General features: G+C 51.6%; 1 protein-coding gene across 2 annotated transcripts in view; it reads right to left on the reverse strand.

The window, feature by feature from the left end:
- The window catches only part of EPHB1 (EPH receptor B1), an 80554-nt gene that overhangs the window by 14443 nt on the left and 45563 nt on the right, over positions 1-20548 (reverse strand). For both annotated transcript variants that reach the window (XM_063166666.1, XM_063166667.1), the window contains exons 4-11: positions 17556-17711; positions 13313-13648; positions 10482-10663; positions 8682-8844; positions 5719-5827; positions 5447-5511; positions 1517-1639; positions 192-439 (exon numbers count right to left, since the gene is read on the reverse strand). In XM_063166666.1, the coding sequence (XP_063022736.1) occupies positions 192-439; positions 1517-1639; positions 5447-5511; positions 5719-5827; positions 8682-8844; positions 10482-10663; positions 13313-13648; positions 17556-17711 (1382 nt within the window). The remainder of the gene's footprint in view (positions 1-191; positions 440-1516; positions 1640-5446; positions 5512-5718; positions 5828-8681; positions 8845-10481; positions 10664-13312; positions 13649-17555; positions 17712-20548) is intronic.

A 20548-nucleotide genomic window follows, 5' to 3' on the forward strand; every position in this document is an offset into this window, starting at 1 on the left:
CTGATTCCAGCAGAGGTCAGCACCCCAAAAGACACATTTTGGAGATGTATGGCACACTCCAGCCAGCTTCCAAACTAAGAAAACAGGCTGAGATTTACAAATGGGACACCAACATCTCATTCCCACATCCCATAGCCCACGTGGCCCCACCTCCCACAGCTTCCAGGGAGATCCATTGTGGCCTAAATTACCCGCAGGAAGGAGTCCAAGGCGCCGTTCTCCATGAACTCTGTGATGATCATGACCGGCCGGCTCTTGGTGACCACCCCCTCGAGGCGGATGATATTGGGGTGGTCGAACTGGCCCATGATGCTGGCCTCGCTCAGGAAATCGCGGCGCTGCTTCTCCGAGTACCCAGCCTTGAGAGTCTTGATGGCCACGTAGATCTCCCGCTTGCCGGGCAGCTTCAGGCGCCCTTTGTACACCTCTCCAAACTCCCCTGAGAGCACAAGGTGGAAGTTTTTAGGTTGGAAATGACCTCCAAGATCACTGAGTCCAACCTTTGATCAATCAACCCCAGAGTACCACCTCCTCCTCCACACTAAACATTGCAAAGAGCAAGGAGTCTTTGCCCAGCTGAGAAATGGCAGCCAATTCACACTTCAACAACACTCTCCTCTACAAATCTGCCCACCTGTCCTCTTTAAAAGGGCCCATGTCTGCTGCTGGGGACTTGTTTGGGTTTGCAACCTTCTTCAAGGTGACAGAGCCCAACATCGACACAGGCATTCACTTGTACAAACCCCCACAAGGATTTGCAGAGCAAGTGCCTCCACATTTAAGGACTACCTCAAATATCAGGTGTCAGTGTTGTTAATCTCAGCTGCCTTTCTGCACATCACTTATCTTGGGGTGGGAAATAATTGGGCTGTTTACATTGCTGCTCTCTGATTTAAAATACAGAGAATGCAGGAGGGCTTTCACTTCACCAAAGCACAATTTGCCTGTGGAGGGATTATATTTAAGCCATGTTTGCTGCCACTTTGCCTTGATGAGCAGCAAAGGCCAGGTGATACATTGCTGAACTTGATCCCAAACAAACTGACTCATTGCTTCCTCACAGCTTCCCCTCCCTGGCTTCTCACTTTCTCCTCTAAGAGTATGACACAGTTATTTAAAAATGGCAATAAAACAGCACAGATCACACACACATACGCATGTGTGTGTATATATACATATGCAGGGGAGTATGGCACAGACTACAGTGAGGTCGAGCTTTTCTTGTTATCTCATGGAAAAGCCACATGGAAAATCCCAAGAGGCCCCATGGTCAACCAGTGAATACATTTCTGGAGCCTTTCCCACCTCAGAGGAACTTTGAAAGCATGACACAACCTCATATCCACCCTAACCCACCACAAATCCAGCAAAGCCTGATGTTTAAAGCATCATTGAGGCCCTCCAGGTGAAGGACCGTGTGTGCTTCCCCAAATAGTTGCTCCAGGTGGGTGCACAGCCACACAGGAGCAGCAGAGAGGGCAGGGAAGGATGGGCAGCAGGACACAGAGAGACCCACCTGCCCCAATGACCTCTTCAATCTTCACAAAGGACACGTCGATCTCCTTGGCGAACTCTCGGACGGCTTCGTTGGGGTCCTCGTAGGTGAAGGGGTCGATGTAGATCTTCATCCCTGGAGAGCCTTGTCACAAGGAAGACAGGAACAGCAGCAAAAGGGAGAGAATTACAGAAACAGAGTTAATAGAATTGTTTGGCTTGGAAGAAGCTCAAAGTTTACTCCTTACCATCCCTCATGAGCAGGGACATCTTCCACTAAACCACTTTGCCCCAAGCCCCATCCAACCTGACCTTGAACAATACCAGGTTCAGTGGATCCCCACAGTCTCTGGGCAGCCTGGAAAACCGACAGCAGTTGTACCATGGCCAAGAACTGGAGACCCTTCTGTCCCCACACTCTCCACTAAGTGGCTGCTATCACTGTACTCACCTACCCAGACCCTTTATCATCCCCTCCAGGCCACCAATTCACCCAACTCTGCCCTCCACTCCTCTCCCATTATCCCTCCTCCTTCTCCTCCTGGCAACGGGAGCAGTTACAGACCTGAACTACAGCACGCTGGCTTTACAGTGAAGGCTTTACGAGGCTCCACGTGTTAGTGAAGAAATATTTATTTACCCAAAAAGGCCTCTGATGGCTTTGTGGCTGCTACTAAATTGACAGAGTGCAGCAATTATGACCAACAAGCGGTGTGGATCCGTGAAATACGGCTTGGCTGGATGCTGGGACACGCGTGTCCTGAGCCCAGGGCAATGTGTGGTCACAGGATCTGGGCATGCTGCAGGGACATGCACGGAGTGGGATCTTGCCCCTTTCCAAGGGGGAAAAAACAAAACCAGGTCCCCATATTTCCCATATGGGTTTGCAGATGTCACATTTGGATGGCAGGGGCTTAAGGAGCTGCCAAGGGCACGGTGAGGACACAGGGCTCAGCTGGGCACCAGTGTTGTGGTGCCATCCAAAAGGGACCTGCATTGGGCTGTGGCGTCCCCCTGGGGAGGTCAGCTTCCTGTGCCATTTCTCACCCAGAAAGGGGACTGGGGATGGCATAGCAGCCCCTCAAGGTCATCTCTGGAGGAGACCAGGAGGGACATCACTGCCCAGTTCCCTCCCCAAGGTATTTCACCCTTATAGGGATTAACAGCCCTCAGTTACACTGCTCAGGACCTTTCCAAGGCCATGATCCCATCACACCAGTGGTTTCCAGAATCCCTCCAGAGCTGGCATACAGATGGATGCATGGACCACAGCATCACCTCTGCACCAGGAATCTAAATCAGCTCCCAGCTGTGAAATAATTCAGGAGGAAGCATGAAAGCCTCACAGTGGGCACTGCTGGTGCCAAACAGTCACCAGGGAAGAGCTGTGGGGCATCAAGGACTCAGGAAGGACCAGGCAGGAGCATCCTCACCCCCAAGAGGGCCCTTTGGGGCAGAAGTTCTGCACCTCAGAGGCAGGGGAGGCTGCAATGAAGCCATCTGTGCATCTCCCACTTCATAAATCCCTTTATGGCTCTGTCTCATACACTTTAACTGCCCCATAAATTCTTTTACAAGAGCAGCTGATGCTCCAGCCAGGATTACAAAGGGATTTACAGGATCGTAACGGAGACTAGCTCACGGATCAAAATATTGAAAGAACAGAGGGGAAAACAATGCCCAAGTTTCCTCTTCCCTGTCAACACAGGCTGGTTTTCAAATACCCTCTGATGTGTCCATAGGCTCGGTAATCACCAGGAAGAGCTCACCCCTCATCCTCATCCCATCCAAAATGAGGGATTGGGCACCTAAACCCACTCCTCATCTCTGCCAACATCAGCCCCCCAGCTCATCATTCCCACACCAGCAAAAGCTGGGTGAAATTTCAGGTACTGGAGCACATCACCAAAAGCAACCATGGTGAGCCCACCTGCAAAGACCTTTGTGCTCTTAAAATCATCTCAAGAATCCTGAAAACTGGATTAGACAATTTTTCACTACTGCAGACAAGGGCAAATTTTTTATCACTCTTTAAAAGTTGAAGTGCTCTGCACCACAACCCTGACTCCAGCAGCCAATTCCTTCTGGCATCACACTTCCTTGGCAATAAATATCATGGTGACAGAGAAAATCCCTTCCTGTTGAACTGCTGGTGCTTCAACAGGGAGTTTTTTCCTCCTTCCCCAGTCTCAAAGCTCCCAGTGAAGCAATGGAAAGGATAAACCACAAACAATTATACCCTGAGAGACCCCATCTCACCCCAAAATCCACTTGGAGCACTCTGCCAGCAGCAGGTGATCCCAGGGGGCTGCTGGAGGGATGGCAGAGCTGTGCTGGGAGGCTGTAATTGCTGTGCCGCTGAACACATGGTGATTTGTTCCAGAGGATGCTCTCATTACTCCATTAGTTGCTCACCACAAATTTCCCACCTGTTTTGCTCTGCACTGACAGAGTGCCCAGAGGCTCACTAACCTTGACAGGGTACTGCTGGCACCCTGGATTTCTGACACCAGCCATCACAGCCCCCAGGTTTAGAAACACAGGACAGGCACATGCTGCAATCACTTTCCTACCCAGGCTGAGCATCCTGGATTTTGGGGGGCTTGGAGCCAGCTAGGGATGCATGTGTAGTAGGGAATGCTTCAAAACAGGGGAAAAATGTGAAAAATCAGTCTGTCTGCAGCCTAATGTGAGTTTATCCATCAGGCATCAAATTGACCTTGCCCTGCCCCCCACAGTGCAGCAAGGTGCAGAAAAGAGGGAGGAAAAGCACAGGTCTGTCATCACCCAGTGATGTTTGGAACACAGTTTATTGTTTCCCAGGAGGTTCAGGGCCCCCCAAAGTGCTGCCACCTTGTTGGGAGGGTTCAGTGTGATGCCAAGAGGGTCTAAAGAGATCCAGAGTGCTTTGCTCTCTTGGCTGGACTCTCCTGCTTGTCTCCACTCCCTCTTTAGCTCTCGCCAGCCCTCCTGTTCTTCTCAGCCAGGCCAATTGCTCCATCCCCATTCCTCCCCTTTGCTCACCCATACTGCTCCCTGCTTTCCCATCCACCCTTCCTCCATCCCTGCATCCCACTCCTCTTTCTCCCAAGGAGGCACCCAGGACCAAGATGGTTCTTCCCACAAGCAAACTGCACCTGGGAAGCAACTCTAGGAGAGCAAAAATGGGATTTACATCCCACAGGGATGGGGCATGGAACCAGCAGACACCAGGAAAATCCTGGCCCCCAAAGCTGCTGCTCTGCTGTTTTATTTTCATGTGCAGTGCTGGCTGCTGGAGGGGCACCAGAGCAGACATTACACACAAATACATCAGGAATTAATTCTGCTGCACAGCTCCACCAGCCACAGAGGTCTCCTAGGAAAAGCTCAGGCTCTCCTAATTGTTTGCCAAGGGAATCAGCAGCCCAAAGCCAGTTAAACATTCCCAGTCACTGGCTGCACATCCTTCCCAGAGCAAGGAATAGAGCAAGCACCAGCCACACAGCCAGGACAGCAGCAATGCCAGCAACCTCATGCTCCCAAAATCCAGAATCCCTCTAAACGCTCAGCATCAATCCAGACCCAGGCAGAACCCGTGGCAGGAGATCAGGGGCTCACCTTCCCTCTGAACACCACCTTTCTCCCTTCTTTTCTCCTCTGGGAGTCTTCACAGCACCATCTCCCCATCCCTTGTCCCGACATACCCCAAATCCATCACCATTCCCCAAATCCATCAGCATTCCCCAGATCCCTCCTGGTACTCTTCCACCCACAGTGCTGCACCACTGCAGCCCACCCTCCTCACACCCTGACAGACACGTGGACATCTCCACTCCCACCCTAAGGTCCTGTCCATCTGCCATGGGGCTCCCACCACTCCACAGTCCCCCTTGGAAGGGGAGGAGTGGGGCAATGCTGGGAGCATGTTTGGGAGCATCTCCAATCTGCGTTTCCCACTTTCCCTGCTCACCTCTGCCGGTGCTGTAGTGCTGCAGTTTGTCACTGTACACGGCCTCCTTGCTGTAGGCACGCTTCCTGGGAGAACAGGGGAGACAACAGCCAGGATTCAGGCAGCAGCAGCTGCTGGTGGCCCCAAACCACTCCCCTGCCACCAACACTCCATGAGCAGCGGTATTGTGCTGCTCCCCCTGGTCACACATCCACCCCTCCCACCCCTAATGTGCACCTTAGCACCTCCCCTTGCAGGGACACTGATCCCACACTGATCCCACAGGGACCCACCTGCTGCAGACGATGGAAATGGCCACCAGGGAGACGATGAAGACCACCCCAGCCGCTGCAGAGCCCGCGATCAGGGGCAGCTGCTCTCTCAGCTCTGACTTGTAATCGTCTGTGAGGGAAGAGGGACGGGGTCAGTCCTCCCTGACACCTCACAGAGTGAGAGCAGCCCTTGGGAAGGGATCTCCTCTGATCCCAAGGGTGCTGCTCCCAAGGCAGTGGGACCAGGGGGATCCAGGCAGGGGATGAGCCAGTGCCATGTTGCACTGGTGTATGCTTGGTTCATACACCTTTGGCTTAAAGACAGGGGAGAGAACATTCTGGAAATAACATCAGACCAATGTGCACGGGCCCAGTTTCCCAAAGGTGGCTTGGTCCGTGGCTTTGGCATTTCTCTTTTCTCAATAAATTCATTTATTGAGCAACCTGATCTACCAGAAGGTGCCTCTGCACAAGGCAGGGGGCTGGAACAAGATGAGCTTTAGGGTCCCTTCCAACCCAAACATTTCTGAGACTCTATGATTTAAACCTGTTGGCCACTTAGACCAATTTTAACATGGGGTCTCACAGACACAAAATTCCTACAAGTTGTAGGAAAGGAGAACACCATTAATAACCAAGCCAGCCAGAGAATGCTGTGCCAGGACTTCACTCAGATCAGACTTCAGAGAGTTCACATAAATTATATCTAAACTCATACAATGGTGAACTTTGGGAGTGAGGCTCAGGGGAACCTGGGAACCCTTACCACCTACCCTGCTTGTAGGTTTTAATATATCAAAATTTGCAGAGCCATGGCACCCTCCCTTCCCCATCAAGCATCCCTTGGAACTTCCTTTGTCTGCTCAGCCACCCCTGCATCCTTCAGCAGCAGGTTGGGGTGAAAGCCAAGGTGGCACAAGGAGGACAGGATATGCCTGGGGGAACCCCCAAAAAGCTACAGGCACCCTCCATGTGTCTCCTCCATTTTTCCCTGCCCCATCACTGGTATGGGTATTCTCAACAGGCAGTATCCAGCAGATCCCACATTGCTTGGGCTTCTGTAGCATTCTAGAAATACCCCTCTTTCCAATGCCCCATCAAGGTCTACCAGGCTGTGCCACCAGCCACATGCAAGGGTTAAAATAAAACTCATCCAAAAGAAAGCATTTAGCACCCTTTTATCTGTATTTTCTACTCTGCAGTTAATTACTGGCAACTAGATTTATCTCTTGCATGCTGCTGCTTAAATCCTGAGAAATTCTCATCTAACAATCAATTATTATTTAATAAGCTACACAATCCATTCTTATTAAATTTCAATTAATTGCTTATTTGAGGCAGGATTTTTCTTCTCGCTTCTCTAATCCTGAATATTTGAGGCATTGGAGGGGGGTTTATTACCATTTCCTTCCCTTTGGTCACCCAGCATGGTTTTCCTCTTCCCACCCCAGCTGGCACTCGACACGAATGCATGCTTGGGGTGACCCATTTTAGGGAAGAAGAAAAGCTTGAGGGAAGACAGGCAGTGAGGCTGGGAGCCATGGATGTCACCTAAGCAGAGAAGGAACCACACCAGCAGCTACAGGGAACAGGCTCTCAGCTGCCCTAGGGGTAGGAGAATGTAGTTGTTTTGGTTCACCAATTCAAGATCTCCCCAATTTTAAAATTTCCCTAAATTCACTAATTTCACCTCCCTAAATTTCCTCCTATTCCAAACCATGACACAGGACTTGCTTCACTCACCAACTTCTGGATAAGCCCTGAAGCTGGGATTAATGGAAAACACTCCCATGAGTTAGTAGTTTCTAAAGGAAGCCAGTGTTTGTGGGTGCAGGGAAAGGCTGGGGCCAGAACAAGCCATGAAGGTCATGAGCTGGCGCAGCACACCCCTTTGGCATGGGAAATCAGCTTTCAGATGGGTCTGACCATCCCAGCTTTGCCCTGATGGCTCAGATGGACTCCAAGTATCCCAGACCCTTCCTCCAAGGGTCTACAACTGTCCTCCCACCCCATCACACCGTGCCAGACTCACAGCTGGTGTGAGGGGGCTTCTGTCCCCACAGCTCAAGGCAGCAGAGACAGAAATAAATAGTGGTGGAAAATCTGGAGCTGGGAGATTGAGAGCGGATCCCTCCTCCCGCCGGCGGTTAATGAGACACAGCCGTAAATCACCCGGCTCCTGCCCTCTGCCTGCTGGGACAGAGCTCGGTGCAACAAGCTCCTTGAATCCCACCAGAGCACATGGAGACACTGCCATGGCACTGGGACAGAGATTTGTGCACACAAACTCCTTGAGTCCCACCAGAGCACGAGGCCGGAGAACCCCATGCCACTGGGACAGAGCTTTGTGTACACAAGCTCCTTGAATCCCATCAGAGCATGTGGAAACACTGCCACAGCATTGGGACAGAGCTTTGTGCACACAAACTCCTTCAATCCCACCAGAGCACATGGAGACACCGCCATGGCGCTGGGACGGAGATTTGTGCACACAAGCTCCTTGAATCCCACCAGAGCACATGGAGACACTGCCATGGCGCTGGGACAGAAATTTGTGCACACAAGCTCCTTCAATCCCACCAGAGCACATGGAGACACCGCCATGGCGCTGGGACAGAGATTTGTGCACACAAGCTCCTTCAATCCCACCAGAGCACATGGAGACACTGCCATGGCGCTGGGACAGAAATTTGTGCACACAAGCTCCTTGAATCCCATCAGAGCACAAGGCTGGAGCACTGCCACAGCTCTGGGACAGAGCTTTGTGCACACAAGCTCCTTGAATCCCATCAGAGCACAAGGCTGGAGCACTGCCACGGCTCTGGGACAGAGCTTTGTGCACACAAGTTCCTTGAGTCCCATCAGAGCATGAGGCTGGAGACACCACCACGACACTGGGACCGAGCTGTGTGCACACAAGCTCCCTGAATCCCACCAGAGCACAGTGCTGGAGCACCCCACCCCACCCGCCGAGCCGCACTCACCGTCGGTGAGGGTCTGGAAGCACATCTTGCCGCTGTACTTGCCGTAGCCGGCCACGGTGCGGGCGCGCACCTGCACCACGTAGACCATGCCGGGCCGCAGCCCCTCCAGGCGCGCCGTGTTGGTCTGGCTGCGCGCCATGGACGAGTTGTACTCGTTGTGGTCCTGCGGGCACCCAGAGAGAGCCACCCTCAGTGGGACAGGGACAGCGGGAGGGCAGCCCAGATGTCCCCGTTGAGGGCAGGGATGGGGTTCTGCTGCAGGGGGATAAGGAAGAGGTTCTGGTTCTGTGTCAGAAGAGTCCCTGACCCAGAGGATCCCACAGGAAAGTCTGGAAGAATTGGGATTGTTCAGCCTGGAGAAGGCTTTGGGGTGACCTAATTGTGGCCTTCCAGTACCTGAAGGGAGCTGCAAGAAGGATAGGGATGGACTATTTATAAGAACCTGGAGTGACAGGACAAGGGAGAATGGCTTCCCACTGACAGAGGGTACATTTAGGTCGGATATTTAGAAGAGATTCTCCCTGTGAGGGCAGTGAGGCCCTGGCACAGGCTGCCCAGAGAAGCTGTGGCTGCCCCACCCCTGGGAGTGTCCAAGGCCAGGTTGGATTGGGCTTGGAGCAACCTGGGCTAGTGGAAAGTGTTCCTGCCTGTGTCAGAGGGTGGAACAAGATGAGGTTCAAAGACCCTTCAACCCAGGACATTCTATGATTTTATGAAACAGGACCCATGAGGAACTGGGGAGGCCTCTGCAACACGTGCCTCCCAGGCAGGCCCCAGCCCCACCAGAGCAGGGAGAATGGAATAGCAGAGGGAAACAATAAGATCATCCAGAGCAAAAATAATTTATGAACAACAGATTCCTCCTCCTCAAATGACTGACGTCCTTGTGCATTTCAGAAACATCCCACAGTTATGGAAACCTCATGTCCCTGCCCACAGCACGGGGGATGAACTGAAGGATCTTTAAGGTCTCTTCCAATCCAAACCATTCTCTGATTCCACTAAACACTGTAATGTGCCCTATGACACCCTGCTCAAGCAGGTTCAAGGGCAACTCTCTGCTGGGATCCCCAGCCCCTGCAGTCCTGCTCTGCTGGCACAGCTCCTTGGCCTAAACCTTGCTGGAAACCTCATGCAATGACAGTCTCCACTGTCATTTTTTACCACATTCCCCAGTGCTTTGCTGGTAAGAGGCTGCTGGTGATATCATCTAATTATTCATACTTAGAGGAATTCATTAGAGCTGGCGAGACACAGGAGAGATGGAACAGCTTGGGCCGGGCACGGTTCATCGCAGGGCTTGGAAGCATGTCCCCTGCAGGACAGGACAGCTGCCAGGGACAGGACCAGTGGCAGGCAGTGACCCAGGGCAGGGACAACCTCCATAACCTTCCCTGGTCATCTCCAACCCTCTCCTCTCCTCCTGATGCCATCCCCATGATTCAGGTTCATCCTAGCAAACACCAGAGCCAAGGCAGCCACGGGCACTGATGTGCTGGACAAATGCTGCCACAGGGAAGGAATGGCTCAGGTTGGACAGGGCTCTGAGCAACCCAACCTAGTGAGAGGTGTCCTATGGCAGGGGGGTGGAACTAGATGAGCTTTAAGGTTCCTTCCAACTCAAGCTGCTCTGTGATTTAGCATCTACAGTCACAACTCACTCCCATCTTCTGCAGGCAGCTCGGGTGACCTGGTGCCTGTCCTGCCTGCCCATTCCCAGCAGAGCCAGTCTCAGAGCCCATGGCTGCTGCCCCTGCCCCCATGCCCCAGCCCAGCCCCCAGCAGGGCTCCCCAGCTCACCGGGGCCGGCCTGGAGCCCACGGTGCTGCCCACGTCGGGCGTGCAGATGCGGCTCAGCTTCTCGTAGTAGCGGATCTCGTAGTCCAGGATGATCCCGTTGGGCTGCTCGGGCTGGGGCCACGACAGAGTGATGCTCCTCATGGTGGCACTCACCTGGTGCATGATGGGCACGGTGGAGGGGGCTGCCAAGGAAGAGGAGAGTGGGAAAATTAATGGAAAAGAGTAGGAAAAATGGCCTTGAAAGGGGGGAAATCCCCACGGCAACCCAGATCTCCCATGCCTCTGGCTGGCTTCCCCATGGGACCAGCTCACTCATTAGCAGTGGGAAGACTGCATCTCAGCAGCTTTACATGGAAGCAGAGCAGCAAATCACTGAGGGAATTCTGCTATTTAAACCAACTGCTCCTTTTAATTAGGGGCTTGGAAATCCTTGGTGTTCCTTCTCCCTGGGACTGCTTGCTCCAAGGATGTCTCCCAAGGTGGGAGAGACACAGCAAAGCTCTCCCCAGTGGGGCAAACAAAGGTTTGGTGACAGGGTCCAGCTGTGTGTGACATCTTTTGCTGTAACAGCCTCTCTGGGGAGCCAGCACTCAGCACCCAGGGAGCTGTGCCACAACTGCCACCCCACACACTCTCAGAAATGGGATGGGGAAGCAAAAATCTGCCCACCCTGAGGACAGTGACAGGGAACCAGGGCAGGGACACCTCAGCCCAGCTCTGGCTCCAGAGAAGCTGCTGGGGATGCTGTTAGGGGCTCTCAGGGGATGCTCATCCTCAGCACCCAAATTTGCCTCCCCTGGGAAAACAGCAACACTGTCCTTCCACCATTAGGGACAATGAGCCACTAAATCAGTCAGGAGGCCCTTTTCCAAATGCTTTGTGCCCTGCAAGCTATACTTATAAGGGGCAGAGTCAGCCAATACAGCCCTAATCCTGCACTTAATCCTATCAGAAGAAAAGTATCCAAATCTGTCCACACCCACAGGGGCACTGGCGTGTCCTGTCCAGAGAGTCAGCTCCCAGTCCAGACATCTCTGCCCTCCTGCTCCCCCTCACCATGCCTACAGTGCTGGGCAGGGAAAATGCCTCCCCTCCATGAATCCCAGGAATACCTGAACCCAGCACAACCAGCCTGGGGCACAGGATCATGCCATGGAGGGAATCTGGGGCTGGCAGGAGCCCTGCTTCTCATGGTGCCAATGGATGATGTGGATAGTTCAGCACTGCCTTTGTTTACCCAGAATACTTAATAATCCTATATTATTTTTTTAATCTCTCCACATCTGCTCCAGGAATATGCTCATGGGATGAAATTAGGCACTCTGATTGATTGCTGTTTTATTAACTCCCATTACTTTGGATGGGGCTGGGGAAATGGTTGGAAAAGCCCTCTGCAAAGTCAAATTGATTTTAGAGGAAGAGCACCAATGCCGTGGATATCCCTGGTGAATTTCCATCAGGTTACCCCACAGCCCAGCATTTTAATGTTTGCAATCAGCCTTTGCAAGACAAACAGGGACCACTGGGGTACAGACAGACAGATGAAGGTGATCTGGCTGTTCCCAGCTCCCCATGGTGGGAGAAGGGCTAAAAAACACCCCAAAAATCCACCTGAGGAAAAAAAAAGGCCTGGAAACAAGAGGCAGGTTTGGCTGCACGTGGTTCAACAGATAGCGATGCCAGCCAGGCACAAGTGTAGATTTGTATTCCCTGGAGCTAGGAGACTGAAATATTTACACTGGTTTACACTGAAATATTTACACTGAAATATTTACACCAGGTTTCTCCATTGTGCTATCCAGAGGGAGCAGGATGGTGAAGGCTGCCTGCCCTGGCACAAAGCAGGAATTCCCATTCCCTTTTTAAACCCAGAGCACATGGGTTTCCATCCCCTCTGATCCTCAGGGCAGCCCAGGACCAGTTGCCCCCTTGCCATCTGCACACCTACTCCCCCAGCATCCCTGTTTGAGCCAGAGCTGCTCATTCAGCTCCTGATGCCTGACTGGGGACAGGAAAGGGAGCAGGGGAGCCTGGAAAAGGAGACAAGGGGAAAATGATGGGAGAGGGACGTGCCAGAGGAGACAGAGCCTGGACTCAGCCCCAGGATGCTGCTCCCTCTGTGCTGTAACACAGTCAGACAGCATTTCAAGGCTGGATTCACCCCATCTCCCTTCTCCCAACTGGAAAAATGGTGATGCCATTTCATCCCCAAGCCATCTAGAGGGAGATAAAAGCAGGTATCAGATAACCCTCCCACCCTGCCCAGGGCACAGGCAACCCTTCCCTATCCCCATTCCTCTTCCTCCCTCTTCTCCTGGCCATTCTCCCCACTGGGGGCTGGGGTTACCACAGCCATCACACACCCTCACACCCAGGAGCTTTTCCTTTTGGACACAGAGCTGGCAGCCAGCACAGGGACAGCCAAACTCCCTGGTGTGACTGTGTTCAAGGGGTCTTAGGATGAGGGAAGAGACGAGGATCTGACTCTATGTTTTAGAAGGCTTCATTTATTATTTTATGATATATATTAAAACTATACTAAAAGAATAGAAGAAAGTATTTCATCAGAAAGCTAGCTAAGAATAGAAAAAGAAGGAATAATAACAAAGGCTTGTGGCTCAGACTCTCTGAGCCAGCTCACTTTGACTGGCCATTAATTAGAAACAACTAACGAGGGCCAATCAAAGATCTACTTGTTGCATTCTACAGCACCAGATAACCATGGTTTACATTTTGCTCTTGAAGCCTCTCAGCTTCTCAAAAGGAAAAATCCTAAAGAAAAGATTTTTCATACAAGATGTCTGTGACACCCCGGCAGCAGCGGGACTCACCGGCCTGGTTGGTGGTGATGTTGACAGAGACGTGCTGCTGGGGGAAGGGGCTCTTGCTGGACACGCCGTTGACAGCCTGGATCTCGAAGGTGTAGGGGGTGTGAGCCCAGAGGTTGCTGATGAAGACGCGGGTGTCGGTGAGGCCCAGCTGGCGCGGCACGAAGTCCACGTTGTCGTCGCAGCGGGAGCAGGCGCGCCGGTCCGAGCGGCACTTCTTGCACACGATGTTGTAGGTGACGTCGTCCCGGCCGCCCGTCTCCCGCGGCGGGTGCCACTCCAGGATGATGGACGTCTCGTTGACGATGGAGATGACGTTGCGGGGGCCGGATGGGACACCTGTGGGGAAGGAGAGGCACTGAGACACGTCCTTGGACTCCCACAGAGGCTCCAGCACAGGAAGGACACCCCAAGGCTCTGCAGGATCCACACCTCCTCCCTCAGGAGGAATTTGTGTCCACAGCTTGGCTTAGCTCGGGATCAACTTCCCACACTGGCATCGCCAACCACCTGCACTGCAAACAAGTTCCCCAGATGGAGATGACAACTCCTCTGGTATTTTCAGGGTCCCTCATCATGGGGAGGAAAGATGAATCTGACTCCATGTTCTTAGAAGGCTATATTATATTATATTACATTACATTACATTACATTATATTATATTATGCTATACTAAAACTACACTAAAGAATAGAGAAAGGATACTTCCACAAGAAGTTAAGAAGGCTTAACAAGAGACTAATGAAAAACTCGTGACTCTCTCCAGAGCCCCGACACAGCCTGACCATGATTGGTCATTAAGTCAAAACAATTCACATGAAACCAATAAACCAACTCCCTATTAAATGATAAACAATGTCCAAACACATTCCAAAGCAGCAAAACACAGGAGAAGCAAATCAGATAATTTTTGTTTTCATTCCTCTCTGAGGCCTCTCAGCTTCCCAGGAGAAGAAATCCTGGCAAAGGGATTTTTCAGAAAATATGATGGCAACAAACTCCAGTGCCACAAACCCACTTAAGCGTCCAAAAAAACTCCATGCGGAATGCACACAGATCCATCCATGAAGTTGAATCCATTTTAATCCCACCAGGAGATGCTGAGATAACTGCAGTGCTCACATGGAGAAGCACCTCAAGCAGATTATCCCAGCAAGAGAAAAATCACTTAGCCAGCACCATGGAGAACCAGAGAAGCAGCAGGAGAAGAGAGAGTCAAAAATGGAAAGTGGTTATTAAGGGTTCAATATCTCAAGTTGGAAACCTAGGAATGTCCCAGCATGGAGGAAAGCCAGCACCACTCCATGGTTTGCAAGCAGCTCCCATGTTGGACAAGAGAAGAAAATTGCATTGATCAAAGCTGCCAGGAGCCATTGTAAATGCTCCAGAGGATGGGAATTGAATGTGGCTCCGATTGCAAGCACTGCTGGATGGGGGCTGCAGTCCCTTCAGGAGGAGCCCAGGAGAGCAGCACTGAGGTACAAACACACAACTGCACAGACCCAGGGAAGGATCTGGGGTCAGCCAGGACGGCTCCGCAGCCAAAACCACAAAACTCAGCTGCTTGGTTATATTAAATAAGGGAAGCAAGGAATTCCTGATGCTGGCTGGGCTGGGGGCTGCACTTCCAAGAAAGAAAAAGGACTTTGCCATGATACAGGGAGCAATAAAAATGATGGAGGACTTGACCTGCAAGGAAGGGTTAAGAGAGAGAAGCACACTCTGTCTTGGGGAAACCCATCCCATGGGAGCCCTCCTTGTGTGTGTGTGTGCCAGGGAACATCGTTAGGGCTGTGGATAAATCAGCCCTGTTGAGTGGCCAGGGATGGGCAGGACAGGGACAGATTCATCAGCACCATGGTGACATGGCTGGTGGGATGGAGAGGTCATTCTGCATGGAGACACTCTGGGAGCCCCTCTAAGCCACTCCCGTGGATAATACAGATGAAAGATTTTGTTCCGTCCAGAGAAATGACAGCTTTAAAAATAAATTAAGATAATAATATTCCATTCCCTTTAACCCATTTCCTCTTTAGGAGTTAAAGTGTCTGTCATGGAGCAGCCAGCAGTGCAGCATCCTCATTGGAAAAGGTTTTCCTGTACTTGAGGCACCACAGCACTGCCAGGCTGCCCCATGGTGGAGATGTCACAGAGAGTTACAGGAGGGTTGTAGGGGCCACAGCAGGGACAGAGCAGAGAAAAGGACCTTGATTCCCCAGGGGAACAAGACTGCAGGACTCACAAAGGCTCAACGGGATCAATATGAGTGATTTACCCCCAGAAATCTGCAACCTGCCTCAGGAGCCTTAATCCAAATCCTCTCTCCATACCTTAAGCTGTTAATATCTTTTCAAGAAAAAGGAAAAAAAGCCGTATTCCTTCCCCTTCCCAGCAGCAAACTGCTGGTTCCCCAGATTCCTCCCACTTTAATTGCAGCCCCTTCCCTCCTCTGCAGGGGCCCAGGAACTGCAGGGATCACCCTTTGGAAGGGTTCCAGTCCAGGGCACAGCCAGCAGCTCCACAATGTTATGCACTCCTCTGACACAGAGAAACTTTGTGGGTGAACAGATGGCACCTCAGATTGGAGCACTACAAAATCAAGCACTGACGAGAAGAAATAAAAATCAGCAAAGAGACTTTTTTTCCTGTATTCCTATAGCACAGCACTGTTGTAAATCAGTTATGCAATGAGGCATAATAAAGATCTGTAGATTATCTGTAGTTGTGCAACCTGCTGAACACCTGTAGGAGAGCTCAGGTGATCCAGCAAAACACACAAATCCTTTCCTTGTTTCCTTGATGTGTGCTCTGAGCACTTCCCAGCATGGAGGGTCTGGAGCATCCATGTGCTCAAGCTCCACAATAGGCTGGTTCTAGGGCCTGGAGTGTATCTGGGGGGGATTGAGGCCTGAGTTTCCAGCAGGCTGAAGAGCACAGCAGCTCCTTCCTCTCTCCTGGGCTTTTTTCCCACCAAAAAACAGGCCTGAGGACACTGCTGCTGTGCCAGGCAGCTCGGGCAGGCAGCCGAGCAGCGACGCATCGCTGAATACCAATGCTTAATGCAGCCTTCCCCCTGTTAAAAAATACTCCATCTGCAAGACTATGAACAAGACAGCCAGAGCAGATAACTTTAAATCCTCATTTATCCTGGGGACTATCTCCCTGCCATCACCACCGCTGCCTGGCTGATGTATAAATCCCAGAGGCTGCCTGTAAGGTGGGATGTGGAGCCGCCCCATCCCTCTGCCTTGCCCACCCAGCTGTGCTCTTCATCCCATCCACAGCGGGACAGGGGGGAGAAAATAAAACAAACTCTACATGGAGTGAGATTTGATCCCTGCTGCTGTCCCAGGAGGGAGGGGAGTGTTGGGAAGGATGAAAGTTTGACAAGAAAGTCTCACAGATATGTATGCTTAGCAGAAAGATCTTTAAAGGTAGAGTCTGATGAAAGAATAGAGATGGAAGCAAGTTTTGATATATAAGAAAAGAATTGCTGAGCCAGTCTTACTGGCTAACCAAGGAGGCAAAGGGTGTGTTAGTTAGAAGGGGTTTTTATGACTTAGAGCAAAGGATAAACCCATCTCAAACAAGATGTTTTTACCAAGCAGAAAGAGAGCACAGGCAAAACAAGTCAGCAAAGTCGCAAGTACAAAAAAGTTCTCAGAATTTTCCACTGCAAGAAAACTGAAACACAACTTCTACCTTAAACTGTAATGTACTAACTTTTAGTGATTATGGTAACATGAATATGGTAATTATAATAGTTATGATAAGGTATAGATTGGTTCTACTGTATTAAGATGCTAAGCAAAGAAAAGTATATAATGCATTGTAACCAAAAGAAAAGTATATCATGCAATGTAACCAAAACCAAAGGGTCTCCAGACCTGCCTGCAGCTGGAGCTGACAGCTGTGGGCACAGGCTCTGTCCACCCTGGGCTGCTGTAACATTTTGTATACAATAAACTACATTTCGAAGAGCTGCATGGAGTCCCACCTCTCATTTAGGCTCTTACAGTGGCGCCCAACGTGGGGCACCATTAGTAAGAGCCTGATTTAGGGATTTGGGACTCCAGGCCTGCCTGCAGCTGGAGCTGACAGCTGTGGGCACAGCTCTGTCACCCATGACCCTGGACTGCTGTAACCTCTTGGATGGAATAAACTGCATTTTGTACGCAATACACTGCATTTTGGAGAGCCCCTGGAGTGCCACATGCCCCGTTTGCGCTCTCCCGGCCATACTCACTGGTGCAGGCGGCGGCGGGCGGGTCCCAGTCTGCCCGGTAGTAGCCGTTGCGGCAGGCGCAGAGCGGCGAGGCCTCGGCGCTGGAGCGGCTGTTCGGGGGGCACGGCACGCACAGCCCCGCGCCCTGGCTGGCCTTGAACGTCCCTGCGGGGCAGGCTGCAAGAGAGAGCACAGCAGCTGGGTCTGAGCTGTTCCTGGACACAGGGGAGAGCAGGTCCTGTCCTTGGAATGGGGTGGAAAGGAAGGAGAGGAGAGGAGACACAGAAAAGCTTCACTCTTATAAACGGCGTAGCACCTTCCTGTGGATTAATGGCCAGAATTTTCCATGTTGGCTGTGGATTATTCCTGAAGCCGCTAGCACCACATGGCAATAATCTTTAGCCAAGCAGAGCAAGGGGGCTGCAGTATCTGCTTTGCTCCCGGCTGCTTGCACCCAGGCAGGGATATGGCAGGGGGCTGTGGGACCCTCACCCCCAGCAGCACCCATGGGGACATGGACAAGCAGGGGCAGTACAGCTCCTCTTCTCCTGATCAGTCCCTTACACCATCCCCAAACAGCCTGGCTCAGGACCCACAGCTCTTTTTCCACACAAAATTTAAATATTTAATTAAAAAGTCGGTGTGAAACCCATGACAGTGTGTTATGGGTCCATCCTGTTCATCCCTCGCAGCCTGGGGCTGGAGCTTCCCAGCCTCTGAGTTCATTCACGCAGGAAATGGCATCTAATTCATAACAGAGAAGATGTTCCAGTTACAGTGAGGGTTTAATCAGCCACAGGGGAGGTTTCATTAATCAACCATCTCGCTGCTCTGTGGAGAGAGGGCGAGGATGGAGTGACAGGGATGGGGTCCCTCATCTCCACCCCACCCCACCCATCCACAGTGATGGGCACTGATGAATGATGCTCATCCATCCCTGACATCCAACAAAATCTGACGGAACCAAAGGCTGCAGAAGGGAATGAATATCTGTATTTTGGCACACGTACCCAAGGGGTCAGACTTCCATCCAGCCCAGGAGAGACTGTTCCTGGCCTCACAGCAGGGTGGTGCCAGCCCTGCCCCTGTGATGCTGTCCCCCAGGGCACAGCTCTGCAGAGAAACACCCGACGTGTCTCATAAACACGGCGATGATTGAGATAATGGAAAGTGCCTCTTAGCCCCTGTCTGCTGCATCAGGATATGAGGCATCTCCTAGCAGCCATGAAGAGGAAATTAATAGGAGCAAGCAGGAGTAACCACTTTGATGCAATTTCCTTGGGAGATAGTGGACCATCTAATCTTTATTGGAGCCCTTTAACCTGTCATTCAAAACTCATGAAGGCCTCCTGCTCACACAGCCTTCCCAGATATTAACAGATGATAGAAAAGAATAAATCAAAACAATATTTTACAATTTTATTATTCAGAAGATTCCTCCCCCCAGCCTGAGGCACACAACTGGCTGCAATGAACTGTCTCTTTGCAGTGGCCCTGACAGCTGGGTGGGGATGTGACATTCCAGAGGAGCCAGCCACCATCTCCCACTGCCCTTGCTCTTCTCCATGCTGAGTCCTCCACATCCCACCACAGCCACCCCACGCATGTGGCACCTTAAGGAAGGACTCAGGGCCGTAACCCACCACCTCATGCAGTGGGCAGTGAGACACACAGGGCCACCATGCAGCCCAGAGGGTCTGAGGGGACCTTCAGGATGCTCCACAGCAGAAAGCAAAGCGATTCAGACCCTTCCCCAATACACACACAGAGCCCTATTCCCATAACAGCACAAGGAGGCACAGAGTTACACAGACACACAGGGCAGGAGACAAAACCACAAGTGCACACCAAGGCTTTGAGTGTATCTCCTTCCTCACCACATCCCAGCAGCCTTGTGCTCCCACAGGAAGAGGAAGCACCCATGAGACAGGGAAAGGAGGACCTGTGGGCTCTGGAGCTGGATGATGTGTCAGAGCACACCTGAAACAGGCCAAATTCTCTGGAGGAGCAGGAAAGGGAGGGCAGTGGAACCAGGGAAGAGCCACCTGAGTTTTAATGGAAGAGGATGGAGGAGGGAAGGAGGATGATGAGAGGATTGCAGTGCTATGAACAAGCCTCGGTTTAAAGCTTGAGGGCATGGCGGTGGGTTGGCTGGAGAGGTTTGTTAATGTTTAATTACAATTAATCCTAGTGATGCTTTGTCAAAACACCTGAACATGGCACCCTGCACCCCAGTGTCCACAGGTTTCAGTTATCACTTCCCTTATCCACAAATTCCTGTAATCTGCAGGCACGTGGCTCTTAATTGCTATTATTACCAATTAGCTTTTCTCTCCTATAATTACACTGTGCTTGCCTAAAGCCTCCCACAGTTTCAGGGAGGTGGATGCCTTCTCCTCCCTCCCAAATACACCGTGGGTGCAGCACTCCCCTCTGGCTGCCGTCCCTGTGTCCTCTCTTTCTGGGGGAGCTGAACCATGAACCCAATACCAAAAACACAGCACAAACCCCCAGGGCCCTGCAATGCCATGGTGGGATCCATAATCCCTCACATGGCAAACTCACAGTCCAAGTGCAAGGCTCAGATGGAGCACTCGAGCCCAGGAGGGAGCAATAAATCACCCCATTAATGGCCAGTGCAACATCTGCCCTAATTTAAGGGCTGCTCCAAGAGCTTCCCAGAGCTGGCAAGGTCTGCATCCATGACAGAGTGTCACACAAGGGCAGGATGAGGCTCTGCCTCAGCTTTCCCTGTGGGAACAGGCTTCTTCTGCCAGTGCCCAGGCTGTGGCACAACCTGCATCTCTTCAGCCCGGAGGAGAATTAATTGATTGTTGATTATGGGGGCTGGATAAGATTAATGATGTGCTTAACTATCCATTTCCTCACATTTAGGCACCAGGGGTGTGTTTGTAAATGCTGAGGCACAGAACTCCTCCGTGCTGCTCAGCAGGGAGGATGCTCAGCACTTAACCCCCCCACAATCCAGAGCTGCCCACGGATCCATCATCCTG

Source organism: Melospiza melodia, chromosome 12, assembly GCF_035770615.1.
Source record: "Melospiza melodia melodia isolate bMelMel2 chromosome 12, bMelMel2.pri, whole genome shotgun sequence".
Classification (NCBI taxonomy): Eukaryota; Metazoa; Chordata; class Aves; order Passeriformes; family Passerellidae; genus Melospiza; species Melospiza melodia.